Consider the following 24,355-nt stretch of genomic DNA (forward strand, 5'->3'; position numbering starts at 1 on the left):
GACTTTTCCAAATTGGTGTACAATTGAATGAATTGAACGAATGAATGAATGAATGAATGAGTATACTTTATTTGCATTATACAATATAGGAAATAAGCAAGGCAATTTACAAACTCAACGATACAATTGTATAAGTACAGTAAGGCGGTCTTTTCAAGACAACCTTAAGGTAAGATGAGTTGTGAGGTAACAAACAAAAACACAACCGAATTGAGTGTCTCCCTCGTTGTGAAGTTAGTTAAAATAATCACTTACCTATATTCTTTTAACTTACAATCTCTTTTATGTTATTGCAACTTTGAAAAAAAACTACAATGGTTTTATGGGGGAAGTTTGTTATAGTGGAGTCCCATAATGTTTGCACGCGTTCCGCTTTGCGTTTTATGGACATTAAAAAACTTTTCTATTTCATTCTTGTATTGTATTTGCTGAAATTGTTTTAAGAAACCAGTGTTTTGCTGACTTATCCGTTTTACAAGAAAAAGATGTAGCGCTGTAGTAGAAGGCTTTATACAAAAGTCGTTTGCTTGGGTACCTCTGTCCCACTCGTATTTCAACCGTGAAGCAGTTGTGTTTGCATGGCTGTGTTTCGGTTTGAAGGGTGGGATATGGCGTGAATTTCTGTGAGTCCTCAGGAATAGCAACGCATGGGGGGTATCGTGGGCGAAACAGTATACTCTGTTATGTCCATGGTACTGCTCATGTCTATAGGCGACGGTTACCACTTTCCATCAGGTGGGCCATCAGCTTGTTTGCCACATTCTAAGTTGTATAAAAAAAAAGGCTAACGACGACTGCCAACCAGCCTGCCAAGCATGGGAACTGCTGGCAAATCTCTCCTTATATGCTATGTTCAACAGTGGACAATTCGCGGCTTATTTATAGCAATATGTATAAATCGTAGGTATAATATCTAAATATTTTAGCGCAAAAACGGATATTTTAAATGCCGGTCATCCAATACATATGCATTATATAGCCCCATATCTAGAACTAACAAAATTTTTCATCGTGCCTCCTACCAAATTGTTTATAATTACTCCTCTCCATCCAAAGGTTGCCTGGAAGAGATCGCTCTTAGTGATGTGATAAGGTCGCCCATTGTTTTCTCATGGTGATTATTTCTTGTAATTATTTATAATAAGTTTACTATTGTAATCTTTTGGAGGAAACAATAAAGAGTATCTATCTATCTATCTATCTATATAATATCAAAATGAAGAGCCCGATCGAAATAAATACAGATATCCGATGTATGAGCGATATTGAAATAAATCATTTATATTCGTTGGGGGGAAAGGGATTGTTAATAATGGAGACTGAGAATCCCATTGCTAGCAATACACCCAACCAGGTCGACCTCCTCGCGGTTCCCCCTGGAAACTATCATGGTTAATTTCTGATGAATTCATCATGATGGGCTAACTGGCCTGTTTTCATTCTCATCTATCACCCTTCACTGGTGCGCCGCTAGCGTATCCCGTTAGCGCAGGCGGGGCTACCATACCATTCACGTCCATTAAAATCTCACAAAAGGTGTAACTCTATCCCATTATCCCTCCGTGGTGTCCCGTTAGAGTGCATATTAAAAAAAGTCTGTATGTTCGTCTGGTACATATTACATCTAACTACTTAGCGTGTTGTTGGCAATAGAAATGTGCTAGCTAAGGATTTAAGAAGCTTAAATTCATAAGCGGCACGTTTGTTACGTCAAATTAGGTCAATCCGGGATTGAGTGGTACAGAGCCGCACATCGTGTGTCTCGCTCGCACTCGTATGATTTAGTACGAAGTAGTTTAAACAGGTGATCTCTGATATCCGCACCGCGTTAGTTGTTATGTAAATCACTTGTATTGGAAATTAGTAGGTCCTCTTTGACGGTATGTTATGAGGACAAAATGATATTTTCAACCGACTTCAAAAAGGGGTACAGTTCTCAATTTAACTTTATTTTCAATAGACTTAAAAAAAGGAGGAAGTTTTGAATTTGGTTGTATTTTTTTTCTTTATTTGTTACCTTATAACTCCGTCATTTATAAACCTATATAGAAAATTCTATTTTAACTGGACGGATAAATACTACTACAAACTATTACGTTGGGGGGAAATGGATTGTTAGTAATGTAAACTGAGAATCCCATTGCTAGCAATAACTCAACCAGATCGACCTCCTCGCTGTTCTCCCTGGAAACTATCACGGTTAATTCCTGATGAATTCATCATGATGGGCTAAATGGCCTGTTTTCATTCTCATCTATCACCCTTCACTGGTGCTCCGTCATTTTGGGGTTACCATACAATTTCAAAAAAAAAACTATTACGTTGTGTTGTCACTTTATTTCAAATAGGGAATTCAGCACAAATGAAAGAGACAAAACTAGTTTAACGCGGTGTAGGACGACCCCTCACTAGATGGAGTGACGACCTCAAACGCATAGTACAGAGTCTGTGGATGCAGGTGGCTCAGGACAGTTTCTTATGGCAGTCTATGGGAAAGGCCTATGTCCAGCAGTGGACGGATAACGGCTGAGATGATGATGGTGATGATGGCGCAATAGATAGATAGATAAATACTCTTTATTGTTTCCTCCAAAAGATTACAATAAACTTAAACTACTACAATAAACTTATTATAAACAATAGGTTTTAAATCTAATTAATTCTGGCACAATCGAAGTCGGTTATCTTGTGGAACAAGATCTTAAATTATTGTATAACATAGATATTTGATCTAATCCCAAATATTTCGAGGATTGTGTTTAAGTTTTGGACTTTATGTTTGAAAGAAACAGAAAAAGAAACTTTAGTTCTTTGCACGAAAGATACTTTTGGCGTTAATATTACTATAGATTACTTTAGGTAACCATCAGAGCGTATATATTTTCACGATTTTTATGGTATAAAAGTAAATTTCAACTAAATATTGCTACAATTTAACCAGCGTTCAACTAAAGTGAATTTTGGAGTCTCTCTGTTTGTCTGAGAGGTACGAGATACCATTCCGCTAAAATATACAAATTAAATTTTCAAAATCTATATATAAAATAATCACTTTTCGTCGAGACTGAAAAAAATATATTGCACAATAATAATTAAGTTTAGAAATTTCGATTCGAGTGCAATACGGAATTCATATTGAAGTAACATAATTAGCACGGTCAATCCCCAGTTTGAAATTACATTATGCTCAACTCAGTATCTCGAGTGTGTTTTCAATTGATCATTGACGCGGATCAAACAAGCCTGAGAGTGGATTGAGATCGGCTCCGTATCAAAGAGTGAATGGATTCCATTACGGATCACCTGTCGACTGAAACGGTCATTGGCGTGGGTAATTTTGTTCATCTTTTAAGAGGGTTTAATATTAAAGCTTAATATATAACAATATCTACATGTTGCATATATATATATATATATATATATATATATATATATATATATATATATATATATATATATATATATATATGTATGTATATATATATATGTATATATACATACATATCTGTCACGCCTGTCTGCCATTAGGGTAGGCAGAAACAATGGAACGCCAAATGCTTCGATTCAAACAAACCTCTTTCGCTTCTTCCACATTCATCAATCTTGTCATACACGCTCGTCGGTTACGGGTACTTTTAATTTGGCCCTTCTTCAGCACGTCGCCTATTTGGTCGACATACGTCCGTCTAGGGCGGCCCCTACCGACATCTCCATTCATTCTTGCTCGATAAATCTCTTTTGTAATTCTTCTTTCATCCATCCTCTCCAAATGACCAAACCAACGCAACATTCCAATATATACATACATATAGATGCAGAGCGAGATCTGCAAAATATTTGACAAACAGATAGACCGTATCCCAGATTAGTATGATAAAGTTTTTTTTTAACTAAAACCATGCAGGCACAGTCGCAGAATACGAATGCAAATTTTTTTATTATACAGGTCAGATTAAAGTATTAGATCAGTTAAACAATATCTCTACGTCTTGCTACATATGTTATTCGTGTGCGTGGGCGTGTGCGTGTTCGTGGGCGCGTGTGCGTGTGAGGACGTGTGCGAGTGCGTGTGTGCACGCGTGGGTATGAGTGTGTGTATGTGTGTCTTTCTTATCAAGTCAAATCTTTTACTCAATTAATACATTTTTGATTTATGCTACTATTAGCCAATAGTAGACCATCTTATGGTTGGGTTAATTATTCTTTTATATAAATTTTCATTAAGTTATTACATAATATATAATATTATATTATCTGTGGTTCTATTGAATTAGAGATTTGTTATATTTTGGAATAAAATATATTTATGTGAAAACAACTTACGAGTATATGGGTGTTTCGTGGCCTTGCTTGTACCATATCACGAGGCCCATCTTGTCATCTGGCAGGGCGGGCGTGACGTCACACGGCAGCTCGACAGCGCCCCCTGTCGGCGCATGGAACGACTCGATCGTAGCTGAAAGGAAATTAAATTGTAAGTATATATTGAACTATTATACAAAAATACATTATAACTTATTTTCTTTTTCTAGTCATCTTTTCATTAAAAAAAAAACCTTAAGTCCTCAGGAATGGGAGGAAGGAATTGTTAGCAATGGAGTTTGACAGCCCCATTGCTAGCAATATGCTATATATCAGGTCAACCTCCGCATGGTTCCCCCTGGATACCATCGTGAACAATTCTCGTTGAATTCGTCACGATGGGCTAACTGACCTGTTTCATCCTCGTCTATCATCCTTCACTGGTGCCCCGCCGGTGTATACCGATAACGCGGGTGGGGTTACTATTTCATATTCCTTTATTATTTCATCAGCAAATAAATTATATTATTATGATTATTATTAAAACTATTTCAAATTTTAAATCAAAACTGTCTGTAGTTGCTGAGATAAAGTACTTTGACAGACGGACGAAGTCGTCTCATAAGAGTTCCTTTGTAACACTTTGGCGAGGAACCCTAAAAACAAACAGTTTCTAAACTAACATGGCATCTAATAAAAAAAAAAAAAGTTTAAAATAGAACCTTAGCCGTTTTAGTACTTGGACCCATAAACGCCCATTATAACTCCTTAGCGTCGTAATCCAGTCAGTGCAGTAAACAACGTCTCAAGCATGACGCTTTTAATATAGAGCTAAGAATTATTGCGTTAAAATTATATAGGAACAAGGCAGTTGTTATCATAATGACCCTTTTCAATGGTCTTTCTGTTATAACCAATTTTGCACTAAGCTTATAATTTCTGCCACTTGTATTCGAGTGCTGTGGCGTTTTATAACAACTTGTGTGGGTCAACCATGAAATCTAATTGCGAAGTTTCGAACACGAAATTCGTACGTATGAAACACGTTCGCAACGTTCAGCTCATAGACGGAGGGTGACGCTTTATGCGTCATAAACCTAACCATAAAGTGTCCGAACGATTGGAATTGTGCCATTTCGACAGGATACCATTCGTAATTTCAACATAAAATTCTTGCAATATTAGGCTTGGTAATTTCGGAAAATCGTATATGAAATAGTAAGGAGGCAAATATTTATTTGTCGACATTGCAATATTTTTCATTCTAGCGCAGAATACGCTGAATACGACTAAGTATAATTTATTTCTTTACTTACTTGATTAGAATCTAATAAAGTTACTACAACGCTTGTATTGTATAATTCAATTATTATGTTTAATATTTTTTTGGCTTCCTGACTGACGTTTTTTGACCTGTTTCTGTAAAAGGTTGCTAATGAGTTGTAATTGTTTGTATCTATAAAAGTTTACTATTGTAATCTTTTGTAGGAAACAATAAAGAGTATCTATCTATCTATCTATGATATCGATTTCACTTTGTATGTTTATTAAAAATTTTATAATTAAAAATCGTGTCCCACAAAAGAAAACCGACTTCGATTGTGACAAAATGAGTTATTTTGATCTAAAAACTGAACCACTGAATCGATTTTGATACAATTGCTGTTAGACCAATCTGTAAGTATATCCTTATAAAAAAGATTTTCCAAATTGGTTTAGAACTGTCGGAGTTATGAGGTAACAAATACTCGTATTTAAAAAATCTAATTAAGATTTCTTTTTAAAATCGATTTACAATTTTATTTCACGGTAGACCCACTAATGTACAGTGCCTTTGCCTCAAATAGCATAGGGATGTGGTTTTGATTCCCGTTCAATCAAACTATTCTGATCTTAAAATTTTTTAATACCTTTTACATATATTTCAAAATTGCCAATTAAAGACTTGACTGTAATATTTTTTTTTTACAAATGTTTCGAAGTACATTTACAAAACTTAGCATCTCCATACAGAATATGTATTAGAATGCGTGAAACCCTCTCTCGCTCTGTAAACCCGAAGAGTACTTATTAGGTTCATTACGTGCACACATCCTAACAATACCCCCGAGCGCGGCCGCTCAACTGATAAATCGATAATAATCGATTCCAGAACCGATTTGCATCACAATCGCGAGATATCATCGATGCTGCCGCTCGCCGCCGGTGTTTTTATGGCGGGTTCACATTGATTTACGATTAGTAAGCAATGGTTACGAGTCGGGATCGCATTATGGTGAATCGATTCTGATTAGAGTACTTTACGTGTCAACGGAATTAAGGTAGTCGGTACGCGGGTACGTTGATAACGATCTATGGTTAAGGAACGTAGGATTCTATTGTTTTATACCCATTATGTGATATCGAGGCTATTTTGGCTTGATAGTGTTAGGCAGTGATACCAGAGGGAGACTTTGTACAAAAGTCGATTGCTTGGATACCTCTGTTCCATTCGTGTTTCAACCGTGAAGCAGTTGTGTTTGCATGGCTGTGTTTCAGTTTGAAGGGTGGGATATGGCGCCAATTTACTGGGTACAGAGGTATAACACCTGAGTCCTCAGGAATGGCAACGCATGGGGAGGTATCATGGGCGAAACAGTATACTCTGTTATGTCCATGATACTACTCATGTCTATAGGCGACGGTTAACACTTTCCATCAGGTGGGCCGTTAGCTTGTTTGCCATTCTAAGTTGTATAAAAAAGGCAGTTTATTCGTCATAATCGGGAACGGGTGCTGCTTGTGAGGAATAGATTATTCGAGTTATAATTATGTATCTAATTTTTGTTATGGTATTTGGAATAATAAATATCATACACATAAAATAATTTAAGTTTGTAGTCCACAAAAATCCGACTTCAGTTGCGGCAAAATCAGTTATTTTAATTTAAAAACTAAACTGTTGAATCGATTTTGATATGATTTTTATGAAACTAATCTGTAAGTATATCTTTTCAGATAAAAAAAGTATTTCCCAAATTGGTTCACAACTGACGGAGTAATGAGGTAACAGACATAGAAAAATACATCCGATTTGAGAACGTCCTTCTCTTTAAAGTCGGTTGAAAATATCAAAATGTTTGTCAAGAAGCGTGAATCGATCCGTGAAACTCGTAAGAAATCCTCACCGCTAGATGGCGCAGGTCATCATCCGTATACACATTAATTTCCACCATAAAGCCGGCACGAAAACACATTACACATTTACATAAATAGTAGGCAGTAAAAAGCTAAATTAATGTATTCCAAATGTGCATATAGATCAGGGTTGCCACTCGTGAGTTTTTAATATATTCATATGTCGGTATATTTTGTAAATGCACGTACTTTTAGTGTACCATTGAATGCAAATAAATATGATATAGTTTATATGGAATACCTGGACATATAATTGTTTATTTTAGCTTTAAATACTTAAGTATTTCGTCATAATTATCATTATTTTTCTACCCTCATTCCAATTATCTTCTTAACTCCAACTTTTTTATTCGCAGTCATTTCAGCATTCACTTCTACTCTGGCTATCAATGCCTTCCTAAGTCTTCCTCTGCTCTTATAGCCATCCACATTCATACTTCATACCTTTCTTAAAACATACTCCTCATCCTTATGCGTCACGTGTCTATACCATTTACGTATTTAAATTAAGAAAATTTAGGAATTTAGGAAACGAATACGAACTAAATGGGCTCATGTTTGTTCATTTGTTTATTTACATACATACATACATACATATCTGTCACGATTGTTTATTTATTTGTTTGTAAAAGGAAAATCAAGGCATATTTACATAAAAATTACAAAAAAACAATGAAGCCACATATGTTTTCAACCAATAGACGCTATATACAAAATTTTGTTAGATTTATCATCACTCACTGGTATTCCGTCAACGTAAACCGATAGCGCAGACGGGATTACCATTTCATTATCATCCATTAAAAAAAATACATTTGAAGCTTGTGGTTGCCATTTTAGATAATTTTGTTCCCACTGATTGTAATTTTTTTAGTTGCGTATGTTTACTTCTGTCATAATTCAATAATTTCACTGGTGGCAACCCTATGCAATGGGGTACGGTCGGCAAAACAATTTGTGCTATAATGACGTAATGAAACGACAGCTGCGCCTTCGATACGCCGCCATCTTTTAATTAATTTTTCGGATAAAATACATTTTCATGTTTGTGATCGGTTTCTATAATAAATCATATTTTTGTCACTGTTATTAAAATGATAACTTGCTATATTATTGACTGGTTGTAGCGCGCGGCTACGCACGCGGGAAAAATTAACATGCACAATCTAAATTTTTTTTTCGGGGGTGTTCACTTTATACCTAATAATTGCATGGCAACACTCTCAATAGCTAAAAGGAAAATTGTATTTTCGTAAATTAATCATTGGAGGTAGACAGAAAAAAATTTGGTATCCGTTCTTTAAAACGAATTTCTTTCTACTTTCTTCTTTCTACTTTCGACATCCACGCGGTTCTCCTTGGAAACCATCGCAATTAGTTATTGTCAAATTCGTCACGATGGCCCAACTGACCTGTCGTCATGCTCACCTATCATCCCTCACTAGTGCCCCGCCAGTGTATACCGATATCGCACGCGGGGTAACCATTCCATTATCATCTCTTAAAAAAACAATCTCAAGTAACGTTAGCATTGTCTAGGAAACTGAGAAAGGGTAAGTGGAGTTTAAATCTAGAACAGCCTTTCCCAAAGTGGGCGATAACGCCCCCTTGTGGGCGCTGTAGGCCTAAAGGGTAAGAGATTAAAAAAAATGGGGGCGTTGTGTAGAGGGTCTAGGGTGATTTGTTGTTCTTGAAGTAATAGTGGTTTTTAAGTAGGTGAAAAAATGGGGGCGCTAAAATATTATTTATTCTCAAAGTGGACAGTAGACAAAATAAGTTTGGGAACCCATGATCTAGATAGTTTCTAACAGTTTATCGTCATAGCATTTTCGTGTCGAATTTATTTCTAAACCCTGTCGTACCTACATATAGGTAACTTATTCATATTCTCGCCATGGGTAAAAATTAAAATTATTTTCCATATGGCAATAATCACTGCTTTGGTACCTACATAACCTGTTAACAATTTACAAAAAGATACGATCGCTCTGATAATGTTACTTATAATAAAAATATTCTCCTTTAACCAAAGATAGATAGATAGATACTTACTTTACCAGAGGGAGACTTTGTACAAAAGTCGATTGCTTGGGTACCTCTATCCCATTAGTGCTTCAACCGTGAAGCAGCTGTGTTTGCATGGCTGTGTTTCGGTTTGAAGGGTGGGGTATGGCGTGAATTTACAGGGTACAGAGGAATAACACCCGAGTCCTCAGGAATAGCAACGCATGGGGGGTATCATGGGCGAAACAGTATACTCTGTTATGTCCATAGTACTGCTCATGTTTATAGGCGACTGTTATCACTTTCCATCAGGTGGACCATCAGCTTGTTTGCCATTCTAAGTTGTATAAAAAAGGCAGTTTATTCGTCATAATCGGGAACGGGTGCTGCTTGTAAAAAATACTAAGATAAGGTTGTCTGTAAGAGATCGCTCTAGAGATAAGACCGCCTTTTTTAACTTTATAAGTATACTTTAATCTGTGCTCCATTCTACTGTATTTCAGTTGAATTGTTTACATGTCATTGTTTATTTTTATATTTTAGGTGCAATAAAGAGTTAAATAAATAAAAATTAATTTCCTTTTTTTAAGTCGGTTATAAACAAATAGATCCGACCTAAGATGGACACCCATACAATTTGAAAGCACTCGAGCAATTACAGATTGGTATCACGGCAGCCATTTCGCGCGTGGAGCCAATAAAAGAATACATTTAATTGCTGCCTACCCTCTTTTTAAATATCGGTCTTGTCAATAACGATGCAGATTGTATCGGATTTTATGACTCTTGTGGGAATTTTAAATGGATGCGGTTTACATAAATGCACAATGAGCATTTCGCATTGGAATTAACTTCTATCCAACTGTTCAGGAAAGGAGGGTAATGTTTTTTTTCAGTGTATGTATGAATAAACTGTTATGTGGTTTAAATAGCTTAATAGTATGGGGGAGAGGAGTGTGAGTAATGGGGAAGTTAGTTACCAAGTTCACAAATATAAACAAGTAAAAACCTTGTCAGATGGACCTCCACGCGGTCCCTTCTAGAAACCTTCATGGCTAATTGCTGTTGAATTTCCTATGTTGGGTCAATAGACTTGGTTGGCCGTTCCGTCCTTTACTAATGTCTCATCATTATTGATAGTATAGGCAGGTACATCAATCCATCTTCATCCAGTAAAAAATAACATGGGGAAGGGGGATAATACGGGGACGAGAAGCCCCATTTATTCTGGAAATTATAGTAATTATGCTCGATTTACATTATTCTAATCTGACGAGACTGGGGGGGCGGAGGGGAGGAATCATTTTTAGTAATGCGGAATATCAGTCACATTGCTAGCATTGTATCCTATTAGGTCGACCTCCACGTGCCCCCTTGGAAATGATCATGCTGAATTCCAGGTGCATTCATCACGATGGGCTAACTGACATGCCTTTTCATTTTCACCTATCATCCCTCACTGGTGCCCCAACAGCGTATACCGTTAGCGCAGGCGGGGCTACCATTCCATTATCATCCAATAAAAAAATCTTACTATACAGAATTAGTTGCTGTTTTTACAATTGCGTTCATGAAGGCCTAACTTACCTAACCTAACCTAACTATTACCAGAGGGAGACTTTGTACAAAAGTCGATTGCTTGGGTACCTCTGTCCCATTCGTGTTTTAACCGTGATGCAGTTGTGTTTGCATGGCTGTTTCAGTTTGAAGGATGAGATATAGCGTGACTTTACAGGGTACAGAGGAATAACACCTGAGTCCTCGGGAATGGCAACGCTTGGGAGGTATCATGGGCGAAACAGTATACTCTGTTATGTCCATGGTACTGCTCATGTCTGTAGGCGACGGTTACCACTTTCCATCAGGTGGGCCGTTAGCTTGTTTGCCATTCTAAGTTGTAAAAATAAAAAAGATTTGTTTCACTTTTACATGGTGTATCAACACCATATAAAAGTGCTCTATATCACTGAGTTCCTTATTTCTGTAATTCTCGCAGCAAACAAAAAACTAGTATATATTTTTAACCCTTAAAAGCCTGATTTCTTTAATAAAATTAAAAAATATATAAGTGTACCCTTTACAGTGTTTACTAATGGGGAAAAATAGTAAAAAAAAATCAAAACTATATTTTTATACATTTATTTTGAAAAAAAAAACATTTCGTAACATGTAAACAGCCAAATATTAAAATAAAATCGATTGTAGACGCCCAATGCTATTTATAACCTCGGTATCAAATTTGAAATTTCAGGTATTTAAGGATTAATCGTCACTAATATTATAAATGTGAAAGTGAGTTAGTTTGTTTGTTACCTTATCATGACTTAACGGTTTAATCAGTCACTATGTAATTTGGTATACTATATGAGAATATAAGTAATATATGAGACATAGAAGGATGTAAGCTACATTTTATCACGAATAGAAAACATATTCCGGTACCATGAGGACGCAGTCGCGGGTAAAAACTAGTATGAATTATAAAGGGATGAAAACAACGGATAATTCCGTTAAGGACCATTAAAGGAAAATTCTAGAATGTCCTAAAGGTAAATACCTTAATGGCGGAGTATTTAAAATCGAATACGAACATAATAATATAATAGGAAAATATTAATAAAAAATTAAATTAAGCAGCAAATGAAAGGAAAATATTGCGAAACGGGTATTTCGGAGAAATTAGGGAATAAATTGAAGTACTGAAAGATACGAGATTTGTCAGATATTTTAATAAAGACGAAAATAAGGGCATCATACTTTAACGATTTCTTAGAATAAGTAATTAAATAATAATAATAATAAAGATTTATTGCACAAAAATATATAAAATTCTGAGCTACAGTAATTTTTTTATGCAATCTATAATAGCAAACAAGCTAACGACCCACGTGATAAAAAGTGGTAATCGTCGCCTACAGACATGAGCAGTACCATGGACATAACAGAGTATACTGTTTCGCCCATGATAACCCCCATGCGTTGCCATTCCTGAGAACTCGGATGTTATTCCTCTGTACCCTGTAAATTCACTGCCATATCTCACCCTTCAAACCGAAACACAACCAAGCAAACACAACTGCTTCACGGTAGAAACAAGAATGGGATAGAGGTGCCGAGGTAGAATTTCTATGACTATATTTGTATAAATCAGTGAATAAAGTATCCTATCTCTTAGGATATAGCCCACCCGTGTACCAAATTTCATTCAAATCTGTTCAGCCGTTTAAGAGTGATTGACTATTAAAACATACAAACATCCAAAAATTTTTATAAAGTTTTATATTTATGTTATGCGGAAAGCATTCGCCTGAAATATATTAACATCCATTCTACGGTAGTTGCGCAAAATGGCTGCTTTTTTTTGACCGTTTCAAATCCGAACACGTTAAACGTCCAGCACATTTCTCCCAGTAACAAAACCGTAAAATAATCGTAAAAAATCACTTCGACCCACAATTATTTTGCTACTCGTACGTGTGTTTTGAACTTGTTGGCATCGATACTAACTCACCATGTCGATATTTTGAGCTTTAAAAATTTACATTGTAAAGGACAATGGCTTCAAAGCTTAACGTGATTTTCAACGCCCGTACATAATAAAGGAATTCGCGCGGCAAAAAATTGTTCTTTTAATTTCTTTTTTTGACCCACCAAGACGATATTTTTTTCAAATATTTTGAATGTAAAGTCCACAGATGTTTAAAAAATAGAGACGACTTTAGAGCGTAGTATGATTATATTTAGTAGTATATATTATTAACAGTTTCCTTTTTTTTAAGCATCTTTGAGTGGCAAAGGAGCTGACGGCCCACCTGATAGAAAGAGGTAACCGTCGTCTATAAACATGAACAGTACAATGGACTTCATAAAGTATACTGTGTCGCCCGTAATACCCCTCTTTCTATTCCTGAGAACAAAAGTATCATGCTTCTGTATCTTGGTGATTTCATTGCCATTTTCCAGCCTTCAAATCGAAATACCGGCATGAAAACACAATTTCCCTTTTAATAGAGACGGCAAACTAACCCCTGGCAGAAACACTAAATGTGAAATGTGAATAACATAGGACTCTATTTTACGCGCTTAGCCTCTCATTTGGGCCGTTGTGCGTATGAGTCGTGGCTAGTACAGCCAACCTAGCTCAGAAGCGCAGAAGCTTCCTGGAATCTTCACAGGCCTCACGGAGCGACCTCACCGTTCCGAGGATTTCTAAACGTTGATGGGCCACAACTTCACATTCCAGGATTACGTGAGCAGCCGTTTCTTCGGCGTCGAAACAGCCTCGACATAGAGGGCTGTCTGTGGCTTCTATTGTGTATAAATGTTTGTTTAATGGGCAATGGCGTTATTGTCTCTATCATTATTTTGAGGATTTTTCTATCTAGATGTAATGAAACACAGACAACTAAAATTAATATTCAAAATATTTCAAAAGACAAATAACGGCTGATATAATGATGGTGATGATATTTGGAAAACGATAAAATGTACTCAACAATTTATCATACACATGATAATTAAATTAAAAGAAAAAGATTTGATAATAGTTTTTTTTTTTAAAGTGAAGATGGAATGGTAACCCCGCCTGCGCTATCGGTATACGCTGGCGGGGCACCAGTGAAGGGTGACAGGTGAGGATGATGGCAGGTCATTTGGCTCATAGTGACCAATTAAACAAGGATTAACCACTATGGTTTCTAGGGGGGAAACGCGTGGAGATCGACTTGATAGGGGTGTATTGCTAGAAATGAGGTCGTTAACCCTTCTTTGCATAATGGTGGAAATTTCCATCACAACAATGAATGCCCAAAAATTATATAAAAGAACAAGTTCACTTTAAGTTGATCGTGTCTGGATACCTTTTTAACGTCCATTGCAGAAAAAAAACATAGCTGTCACATTTATTTTTATAACCATTTTTCCTTTAATTTTGAACATGAATTATATCACCTTGTTTTATTTCACCAATAAAAAAATCATGCAAAGAAGGGTTAAATCTCATTACTAACAATCCCTTTCCCCCCGCGTGATAATAGTTAGCTGTCGATACAGTTATAATAATTACTTAAAGGTCATAGCGGGTAAAATTTAAATAGATATTTAAATCGATATAAACTATCGATATTAACGACATCCATTCGATTAATCGAATCGTAAAATTATACAAAAACGACCAAAACGTCTCATTAGTGTTGCTACATTTTACAACTACTTCAGTTGAAGTTGTTAAGCAACTCTTTAACACTACTTATAAACTACGTTCAACTTAGTATGTGAATTGCTAGTTTTAAAAGCAAACTGTAGTTGGATTCTCGTTATGTTGTACCATAGAGTAATGGGTTTATAGAGCAAGCAACATTAATTGTCCAATACTTATGGTAATGATAAAAGAATATTTTTCCTGGTGGAAACACCAACTGACTACATAATAGGGGTGGGTAATTTTTTTTTATACAACTTAGAATGGCAAACAAGTCGACGGCCCATCTAATGGAAAGCGGTAACTGTCGCCTATAGACATGAGCAGTACCATGGACACAACAGAGCACATTGTTTCGCCCATGATACCCCCCTGGTGTTATACCTCTGTACCCTGTAAATTCACGACATATCCCACCCTTCAAACCGAATCACAGCCATGTAAACATAACTGATTTACGGTTGAAACACGAATGGAACAGAGGTACCCAAGCAATCAACTTTTATACAAAGGGTCCCTCTAGATAATATATAGCAATTACTATATATTATAGCTACAATAACTATATATTGGGCTAATAACCTAAATATAAAATATCGGTTATTCAATACATAATATCGATATTTAGCAGCCAATCAAAATTAATATATATATATGCCCAACCAGTGTGAACTATAACCAAATGAGTAATGACCTTTTTCTACCATCGATGTTCAAAAAATCTAATATACAGCCTATGCCCATAATCAGTAGATAACAAAGGCTTTTATAGCTATTGAATCCGAAATACATATAACGGAAAAAATATTTTATATTTTATTTTGTTCACCTGATCATGTAACGATCATGAAGATATCATGTAACATATTATATATATATATATATATATATATATATATATATATATATATATATATATATATATCTCAATGTTTAATATATATATATATATTAAACATTGAGAATTTCTATTTTAAAATCATTTGAATGTAAAATAAAAGTACGTTTCAATCGAGACTTTTACAATTTAAACTTGATTACAAATTAAGATATTAGGAAAGGATTGTTAGTAAATGTTAATTAGTAAAAAATCAACATCTTATAAAACTAGCATATATATATATATATATATATATATATATATATATATATATAATTTTACGAGTTCGGCTTGCCACTACTACCATTAGCCAGTTCCATGTTGCTATTTTAAGGCCTAATAACTGATTACTTTGTGCATATGCAGCAATATTCACAAATTTAGTCCGGCCATGGAATGCTATTGTGACGTGTGAGCTTTTATGACGCGACGGTCTATTGGATAGTGACGTGCCCCATTATTATCGATAAAATATTATTTCTTAAAATTTTTAAAATATTTTAATAGCGAGTTTTTCCTTAAATTTCTTTAAAATAATTATTTTTCTATACTAGTAATGAATATTCTTGTCATTTATTTCAAGTGCATTTATATATATATTTTTTTTAATTTATGGAGTTTCTTACGACATCTCTATACAGTTTTAACCTATTATCTCTTAATTAACTTATGGTTAATTAAAAAAGTTAAGTTCAAAATTGGTTTAGTTAAAAATAAAAAATAAACTTTTTCTGTTGACCTCAATTTTTTATTTAAAAGGAAGACGCAAAACATGTAAATTTTTAAAAAAAGGATTAAATGTTTAGATTGAATTAAATCATAATTTTTTTTTTGTGATTCTGTGAAATATGTTAGTTTTATATATAGATTATGTAAGTAAATAAGCTCATAATTCACATTTATTAATAATATGTTTAGGTGTTATTGTAAAATCTTTATTGTACTGAATTAATTATGTATTGTGTAGAATTGTATGTTAATATTAATGCATGGATAAATGACAAGGTGACTTAGAGAAATTTTACGTTTAATATACCATATTTCGATTTAGAACATATAATGGAGTGTAGATTTCATAAGCACAATTTTTGCAAAGATAAAGCAGTTTCAATCAAAAATAATAATTGATACCAATACGAGGATACTTTAGAGATTAAAAAAATAATGAAAAAAAGGGAACGAATTGGAAAACATATCACGTAAAAAATACACCAAAAACAAACAGTACTAGCGAACCTTCGTATTGTAAGTTAAAAATCAATTAATACAGATATACTAGCTTTGACCCGCGACATCAGTCGTGTTACCATAATATGTTGACTGTCACTGACTGAGATAAAAATAAGCGTATGTCCTTCTCCATCCTATATTGTATGTGTATACCAAATTTCATAATAATTAGTTGGACTATTATGATTTTTTATACCACTGTGGTGGCAAATAAGCATACGGCCCATCTGATGGCAAGCAGTTACTGTAATTTATAAACGCCTGCAATACTAGGGGCATTACGCGCGGGTTGTCCACCCTAAAGGCATCTTTTTTTTCCCTTTTTTTAAGAACTCCAAGCTGTAGTCTCTTGGAAAAACCTCGAAAGGGAGCTCGTCCCTTAACCTGAGCATTGGTGCGAGGAAACATCTCTGAAACCGCGCTATATGCAACCATTTAGGCTCTAAGGTATAGGGATAAACTTCCTGTTGATATGACAAACAAACAAACTCACTTTCGCATTTATAATATTAGGCAGGATATAACGAGTAAAAATCGATACTAAAGTCACTCTACAGATTTCTTACAACACTAAAACCCAAGCAGTTCCCGCCAGGTGTTCTAAATCTCTCAGCCAACAAAGCGACCGTTCATTTCTCGTGTAATCTATCGATCGTTCCCCGAATCGAGATAATCGAGAGTCCAGGATCGGTCCAATCACTTTGTGGAATAATAATGAGGTGCCATTGACGGTCGGCGGCTGTCAAGAAAAAAAGATGAAAAAATAAAGTATCGAGCTAGTGTTGTCCGTGTTCATATGAATTGTTTGGAATTTTTGAATTTACTTATATTTAAACAGAACTAGTTTCGGTAGGTAGTCTTTGTTGGAATGTTAAAACATTTTACGTGTTAATCTTTTTTCGAATTTGGAAATTTATTTCCATTAATAAGTTCATTAGAATATTTGTATTCACATATTTGGATGATTTTGTTTATAAATTAGTTATTAATACTAATAATATTAGGCACAATTCGTGTTTATTTTTTCGTGAATTAGTAATTAAAATGTTTGAAAACAATAATTTTTATTTAAACAATTTGATTTGAATTAAAAAAAGATATCAAGAGACCACACGTGAAATAGAATAAACGCCAACGATTCAAATACTACATTTAAATAAAAACAAATGTTTCCACTTAAGAAAAAGAAAAAATAAAGTTATTTGGAAAAAGAGATGCCAAAGTTGAATAAAAACTTTTTTATATGATAAAAAAAAACAAACGTTGACCCTTTCACACTTCATTAAAGGTCTTTGAAGACCATATTATTATATAAATGTGTCTATTAAAACGATATTTAGACGCCGCGGTTGTTCAAAGCTTAATTTCAAAGCTTTTAGAACAGTTTACACTAGTCAAAGTGTATGTTTATCTGTCACGCTATCTTTATAGTCGAGTTCAGAAGGTAAGATTGTTTATCTTGTACACTTTTTTCTAAATTTCACTATCGTTCATTGATGAAAGGATGGTTCGGAATTTTCGTGCGGAGAAAACAAACGAAAAAACTTGGCGTAAACACAAATAAACAAATAATTATGATGGCATATATTCAATGCTAGAGAGTGGCAAAGAATGGGTGTCACAGTGTATTATGTCCTTGATGTTGCTTGTATTTATAGGTGGCTGTCACTATCTTTCATCAGATAGTCGATCAACGTGTTTATTAATCAATTAGGTAATACCATTAACTTTTAAGAGAGACTTTACCTCACTCTGCGTGTTCTACCGCTTGTATTGTTCAATATGATGCCTACGGCCACCTTCTACCATCGTACAGCTCGCAATCGACAGGAAGTTCTACCCCGTAACTTAGAGCCTAGATGGTCGCGTATAGCTCTTATGGCTTTAGAGATGTTATCTCTCACAAACGCTCAGTTTATAGAATGAGCTCCGTGTCGAGGTTTCTCAAAGAGACTTCAGTATAGAGTTCTTTAAAAAAAGGGATAAAGAGGATTCTTCAGGGTCGGCAACGCACGCGTAATACCCTCGATATTGCAGGCGTTCATAGGCTACGGTATCCACTTACCATCAGGTAGATCATATGCTTGTTTACCATCTCAGTGGTATAAAAATAACGTATACAGGTCGAAATGAAATAGGATAAAAAAGATTTTTTTTTATTACAACTTATATAAAAAATGATCATTGGTAGTTTTCATTGGTAGCAATTGGTAGAATGTCCTATAAAGGAGTGTCCTTTATAGGACATCCTGTTAAAGATTTCAAATACATACGCGTTCTGTATAAAAAAAAAAAACATTATTGACTTATCTCTGTCTCATTTTACACTACACTCTCCTCAATCCAAAACACCGTACTTTAAAGTTACAACAAAACACAATATTTCATTCGGCATTCTTTTTTTGAAAAGAAAAAAAAAAACGCCGAATGAATTACGTTAACTTAATAAACAAGTATAACCAGATTCATATCCTAGTCGACTAGAATAAATCACTCGGGTCACCATCTGTCGGCACTTGGAACAGTGACAAAGAAAAATGGCCGCGCAATAGTCGAAAAAACGAGAAGGAACACAAAATAAACCATTTAATTTGTTGGGTTTTTTTTTTCTAAGCAAAGGAACATGACTGGATAATCTCGTACGATTGTGCACCTGTCAAGTTCCGGCGACCGTCACGAGCAATCCGTTTATCAGATTCCAATGTGGGTAGTTGTATAAAATCGTAATTGCAAAAAGACAGGTTTTGAGGTAAAATATTGAAAAAAAAAGTTTTGGCAATGATATTCTGAATAGGTAGGCATTTGTTAAGTACTGATTACAGTAACGAGCAAGTTTTATACTAGAATTTAATATTGTTATTTATTTATTTAAACTTTAATGCACAGTAAAATTCTATGTACATTTGGTAGACTTAACACCGGACGGTGTTTTCTACCAATCAACCATAGAGTAAACCGAGAAATAAGTAGACAGTTCATTATTGAGTTTTTTTTTTATGGGTGAAAATGGTATGGTAACCCCGCCTGCGCTAACGGGATACGCTGGCGGAGCACCAGTGAAGGGTGATAGATGAGAATGAAAACAGGCCAGTTAGCCCATCATGATGAATTCATCAGGAATCAACCATGATAGTTTCCAGGGGGAACCGCAAGGAGGTCGACCTGGTTGAGTATATTGCTAGCAATGGGATTCTCAGTCTTTATTACTAACAATCCCTTTCCCCTCGGATTACTGAATTAAGGAAATATAAAAAGGAATACTTAGGTATTATAGTAGTTATAGGCAATTGCGTGGGAAAAGCAATTGTTAGTAATGGGGTCAAATATTCCCATTACTAGCAACACATCCTGTCAGGTCGACCTCTACGCGGTTCCCCCTGGAAACCGTCTAACTGACCTGCTTTCATCCTCACCTATCATCCTTCACTGGTGCCCCGCCGGTGTATACCGATAGCGTGGGTGGGGTTACCATTCCATTATCAATCAAGTAATCGCTTACCATCAGGAGAGCCGTATGCTTGTTTGCCACCTCAGTGGTATAAAAAATACAATTTTAGAATGGTTTATTTATTTTTTCTATTTCTATTGAGACGATATTGTGTTGTAAATTAAATAATTAACAAACAGTAGGTAATTCAATACTCCAGATCCAAATAGATTTTTCGAGAAAACATAATAATGTATTTCAATTCATTACATTCTGAATTGAAAATTTGCTTTGTTCCCAATTACTCATTTTAAGGATTATAGACAAAAATATGTACTTTATTCTCTTTGTTACTTGAACATCTACAAGATGGATTTTATGAAAAAAAAAATATACTAATGAGTACCTGAATAACACAGTCATTATTAGAAGTACATTTTTAACTTTTCTATTTAAAAATGGATGTCTTTATTACTATAACATTTATTATTACCTAATAAATACAAGGATACATTTTTTATTTTTATTTTTTAATAACACGTTTACAACTTCCATTTTGTAAATTCATTATTTCTATAATATGTGTGGCTTAACGCAAATCAATTGAGAACAGATGAACCGATTTCGCTAATTCTTTTTTTAGATTTTTTTATACAACTTAGAATGACAAGCAAGCTGACGGCCCGCCTGATGGAAAGTGGTAACCGTTGCCTACAGACATGAGTAGTACCATGGACATAACAGAGTATACTGTTTCGCCCATGATACCCCCCATGCGTTGTCATTCCTGAGGACTCAGGTGTTATTCCTCTGTACCCTGTAAATTCACGCCATAGTGGGATATGGGGTGAATTTACAGGGTACAAAACCGAAACACAGCCATGTAAACATAACTGCTTTACGGTTGAAACACGAATGGGACAGAGGTACCAAAGCAATCGACTTTTGTACAAAGTCTCCCTCTGGTAATATAATTATAATTTATCTAGGTATAACAAAATTGAGTTTACAAATTATGTAAACTCAACTTTGTTTGAAGGAAGCAACAGCTGAGTTTCTTGCCCCTTCTTCTCATTTTAAATTACTTTTTGAACTGAGCGGTAGACTCATAAATAATGACTATTCAATAATCCTTATACATAATTAAGTTTAATTGGGGGTTTTGCCAGTAGTTGCCACACTTGGCAGGCAGACTAGCAACCGCTGTCAGGCTTTAGAGATGTTTTAAGAGGGATGCTGCTGTCCATCTCTCGTAATCCTTCTTCGACTACTTTTACAACATCCACGGGAATGAAAGGGGTAGCCTATTCTATGCCGGGACCACACGGCCAAAATTGAGTTTTATATATATATATATATATATATATATATATATATATATATATATATATATATATATATATATATATATATATATATATATACTTGTTTATCTTCCTATATATCTGTACCCGTGCGAAGCCGGGGCTACCCGCCCCGGCGGGGCGGGTAGCTAATAATTTTGACTTTGACAAGAAAACAAAAAAAAGCGTACAAAATAAATACTGTATTTCTTTTTTCATTCACATTGGACGTAACAAATAGTGAAAAGGGATGCGTTATGTTCACGACCATAAATCGCCGACAAGCGGACAGAGGTTTATATTAAATCGTTGTATTACACTTTTGATGTAGGTTGTTGACCTTAAGTTTTTAACCGACTTAAAAAAAGGAGTTTCTCAATTCGGTTGTATTCTTTATGTTTGTTACCTCATAACTCCATCAGTTCTAAACCGATTAAGATTTTTTATCTAAAAGGATATACATGCAGATTGGTCACATATTAATTTAATCGAAAGCGGTTCAGCAGTTTGATTTTCAGATCAAAATAACTGGTTTTATCACTATTGAAAACTTTTTTTTAAGAAATATTAATTACCTTAATTATTATTAATTTCGCATCAGGGTATAAACTTGAACATTCTACGGAATGTATTAAAACAGATGTTTTCAGAATATAGAGCACATTTTCGCAGTCACGCGAGCGAAACCGCGACACGTAACTAATCTTAAACCACAAGATGGCTACAACTGTGTTAAACATTTCAAAATTCAACACGGAAATTTTACAGCCCACTTTAAGTGTAATATAACCAAATATTAATCTTAATTTCTTGTGCGGAAGGCTCAATTTGCAATACTGAACATTGTGGCATCCCCTTACAGAAAGCTTATAGGCCATTTATTTAAATTTCTCGATCATTCATCAGGCCTCAGCGTCCTGATATAAACGTCTTGGCCTTCAGTTCCATTTTTAAATTATATCACCGTAATTTATTTTATATATTTTAATAAAAATATAAAATTGTATGCATAATAAGAAAGATACAAGACTTGTCAATGGTAATTAGAACCTTATTGCGATGTGTCTTAAAATACATATTGCGCTGCACACACGTTGTTATACTAATGATTATCCCCCCTTTCTCCTAAATAAGGCCGTAGCGTTTTTATTTACGACACTACCCGACCCGAGGTTTCCTTGGGGACCTAATAAAGCGTATTCAAAGACCTATAAAAGCGGCTTTTTCCTCCATTTCGGTTTAATGTGATCTATGAATGTATTATATCCAGTGCTGCGCTGGTTTTTTTTTTTGTTAAAAATAAAACTTTTCGCGGTTATATTTATACAACGTGTCAAAATGAGTAGGGTGACCATTTTGATTTAATTTTTTGGGTATATATATATTTTTTATACAACTTAGAATGGCAAACAAGCTGACGGCCCACCTGATGGAAAGTGGTAACCGTCGCTTATAGACATGAGCAGTACAATGGACATAACAGAGTATACTGTTTCGCCCATGATACCCCTCATGCGTTGCCATTCCTGAGGACTCAGGTACCTCTGTATTCTGTAAATTCACGCCATATTCCACCCTTCAAACCGAAACACAGCCATGCAAACACAACTGCTTTACGGTTGAAACACGAATGGGACAGAGGTACCCAAGCAACTTCTTTTGTACAAAATCTCCCTCTGGTAAATATATAAAAGAAAGTTGTATTTTCGAGGTGTAGTTTTACCATAACACGGTTGTCTCTATATGTACGCATATATATACAAAAAGTATTTAAGTATATCTATCAGTTATTTAGCATTCATATCATATAAATATTGTTAAATTTATTACTAGATGGCGCTAGTGTCATATATTCAAGGTTATCTATTATTACCATTATTTAATACCAGTTTTTATCCGCAATTTAGTCCAAGTGATTGAGGTTTGTTTACTGACCAGAATTTAAAGTACCCTATATTCTTCTCCATCCCATATTGTACATTTATACCAAATTTCACAGTGATAGGTTAAGCCGTTAAAGCGTTATAAGGTAACAAACAAATAAACAAACTCACTTTCAAATTTATCACAGTAGTACGAATAAAAAAATTCATATACACACTGCTTTTTATGAGTACTTTCTTTTTTTTAAGTTGGTTAATAATACGATGTAGAAATTACATTGTTGACTTAAGCAATAATAATTAGATCTTCCTTGCAAAATGGCTGCGAACACACCCTAGTTACCGACTATGTGTTTGAGTACATAGTAACATATAGCTAACATAGTAGCGTGTTTGATGGGCCATAACTTTTACTAAATTGAGTTAGAAACTTTATAATTTCGACAGGATTACAAGAGCTTGGTACTTTATAATTTGTTGCTAGTTGTCCGGTTTTTTGGCAAAATTTTTGGCCATCCTAGTAGCGTTGGGTAAGTCCGATTTATTATTTTTTTGCTTAATTTTAAAGCATTATTAATTTTTTTTTTATTTTAGCCATTAACGTTAAGCCTTTCTCAAAAGGGGAGTTTTGCCAGTAGTTGCCACGGTTGGCAGGCGGGTTGGCAACCGCAGTTGGGCGTTTAGAGATGTTTTAAGAGAGACGCTGCTACCCATCCCTCGCCCTCCCTTAGTCGCCTCTTACGACACCCACGGGAAAGGAAGGTATGATCCATTCTATGCTGGGGCACACAGTGATTAAAATATTCGTATATGTAAGTTTCAAATTATAATTTTTATGCAAAATATAAATATATAAATATAAAAAATAAATAATCGACTGTTAGGCGGCATAAGTTCGCGAGGTCTTTT

The 24,355-nt window shown here is 34.8% G+C and overlaps 1 protein-coding gene across 2 annotated transcripts in view; it reads right to left on the reverse strand.

The window, feature by feature from the left end:
• The window catches only part of LOC116412753 (B-cell receptor CD22-like), a 517,626-nt gene that overhangs the window by 91,086 nt on the left and 402,185 nt on the right, over positions 1–24,355 (reverse strand). For both annotated transcript variants that reach the window (XM_052891825.1, XM_052891826.1), the window contains one exon: positions 4,324–4,456. In XM_052891825.1, coding sequence (XP_052747785.1) covers positions 4,324–4,456 — 133 coding nt within the window. The remainder of the gene's footprint in view (positions 1–4,323; positions 4,457–24,355) is intronic.

The sequence above is a fragment of the Galleria mellonella genome, unplaced genomic scaffold (genome assembly GCF_026898425.1).
Source record: "Galleria mellonella isolate WM207_F2 unplaced genomic scaffold, CSIRO_AGI_GalMel_v1 utg146, whole genome shotgun sequence".
In the NCBI taxonomy this organism is placed as follows: domain Eukaryota; kingdom Metazoa; phylum Arthropoda; class Insecta; order Lepidoptera; family Pyralidae; genus Galleria; species Galleria mellonella.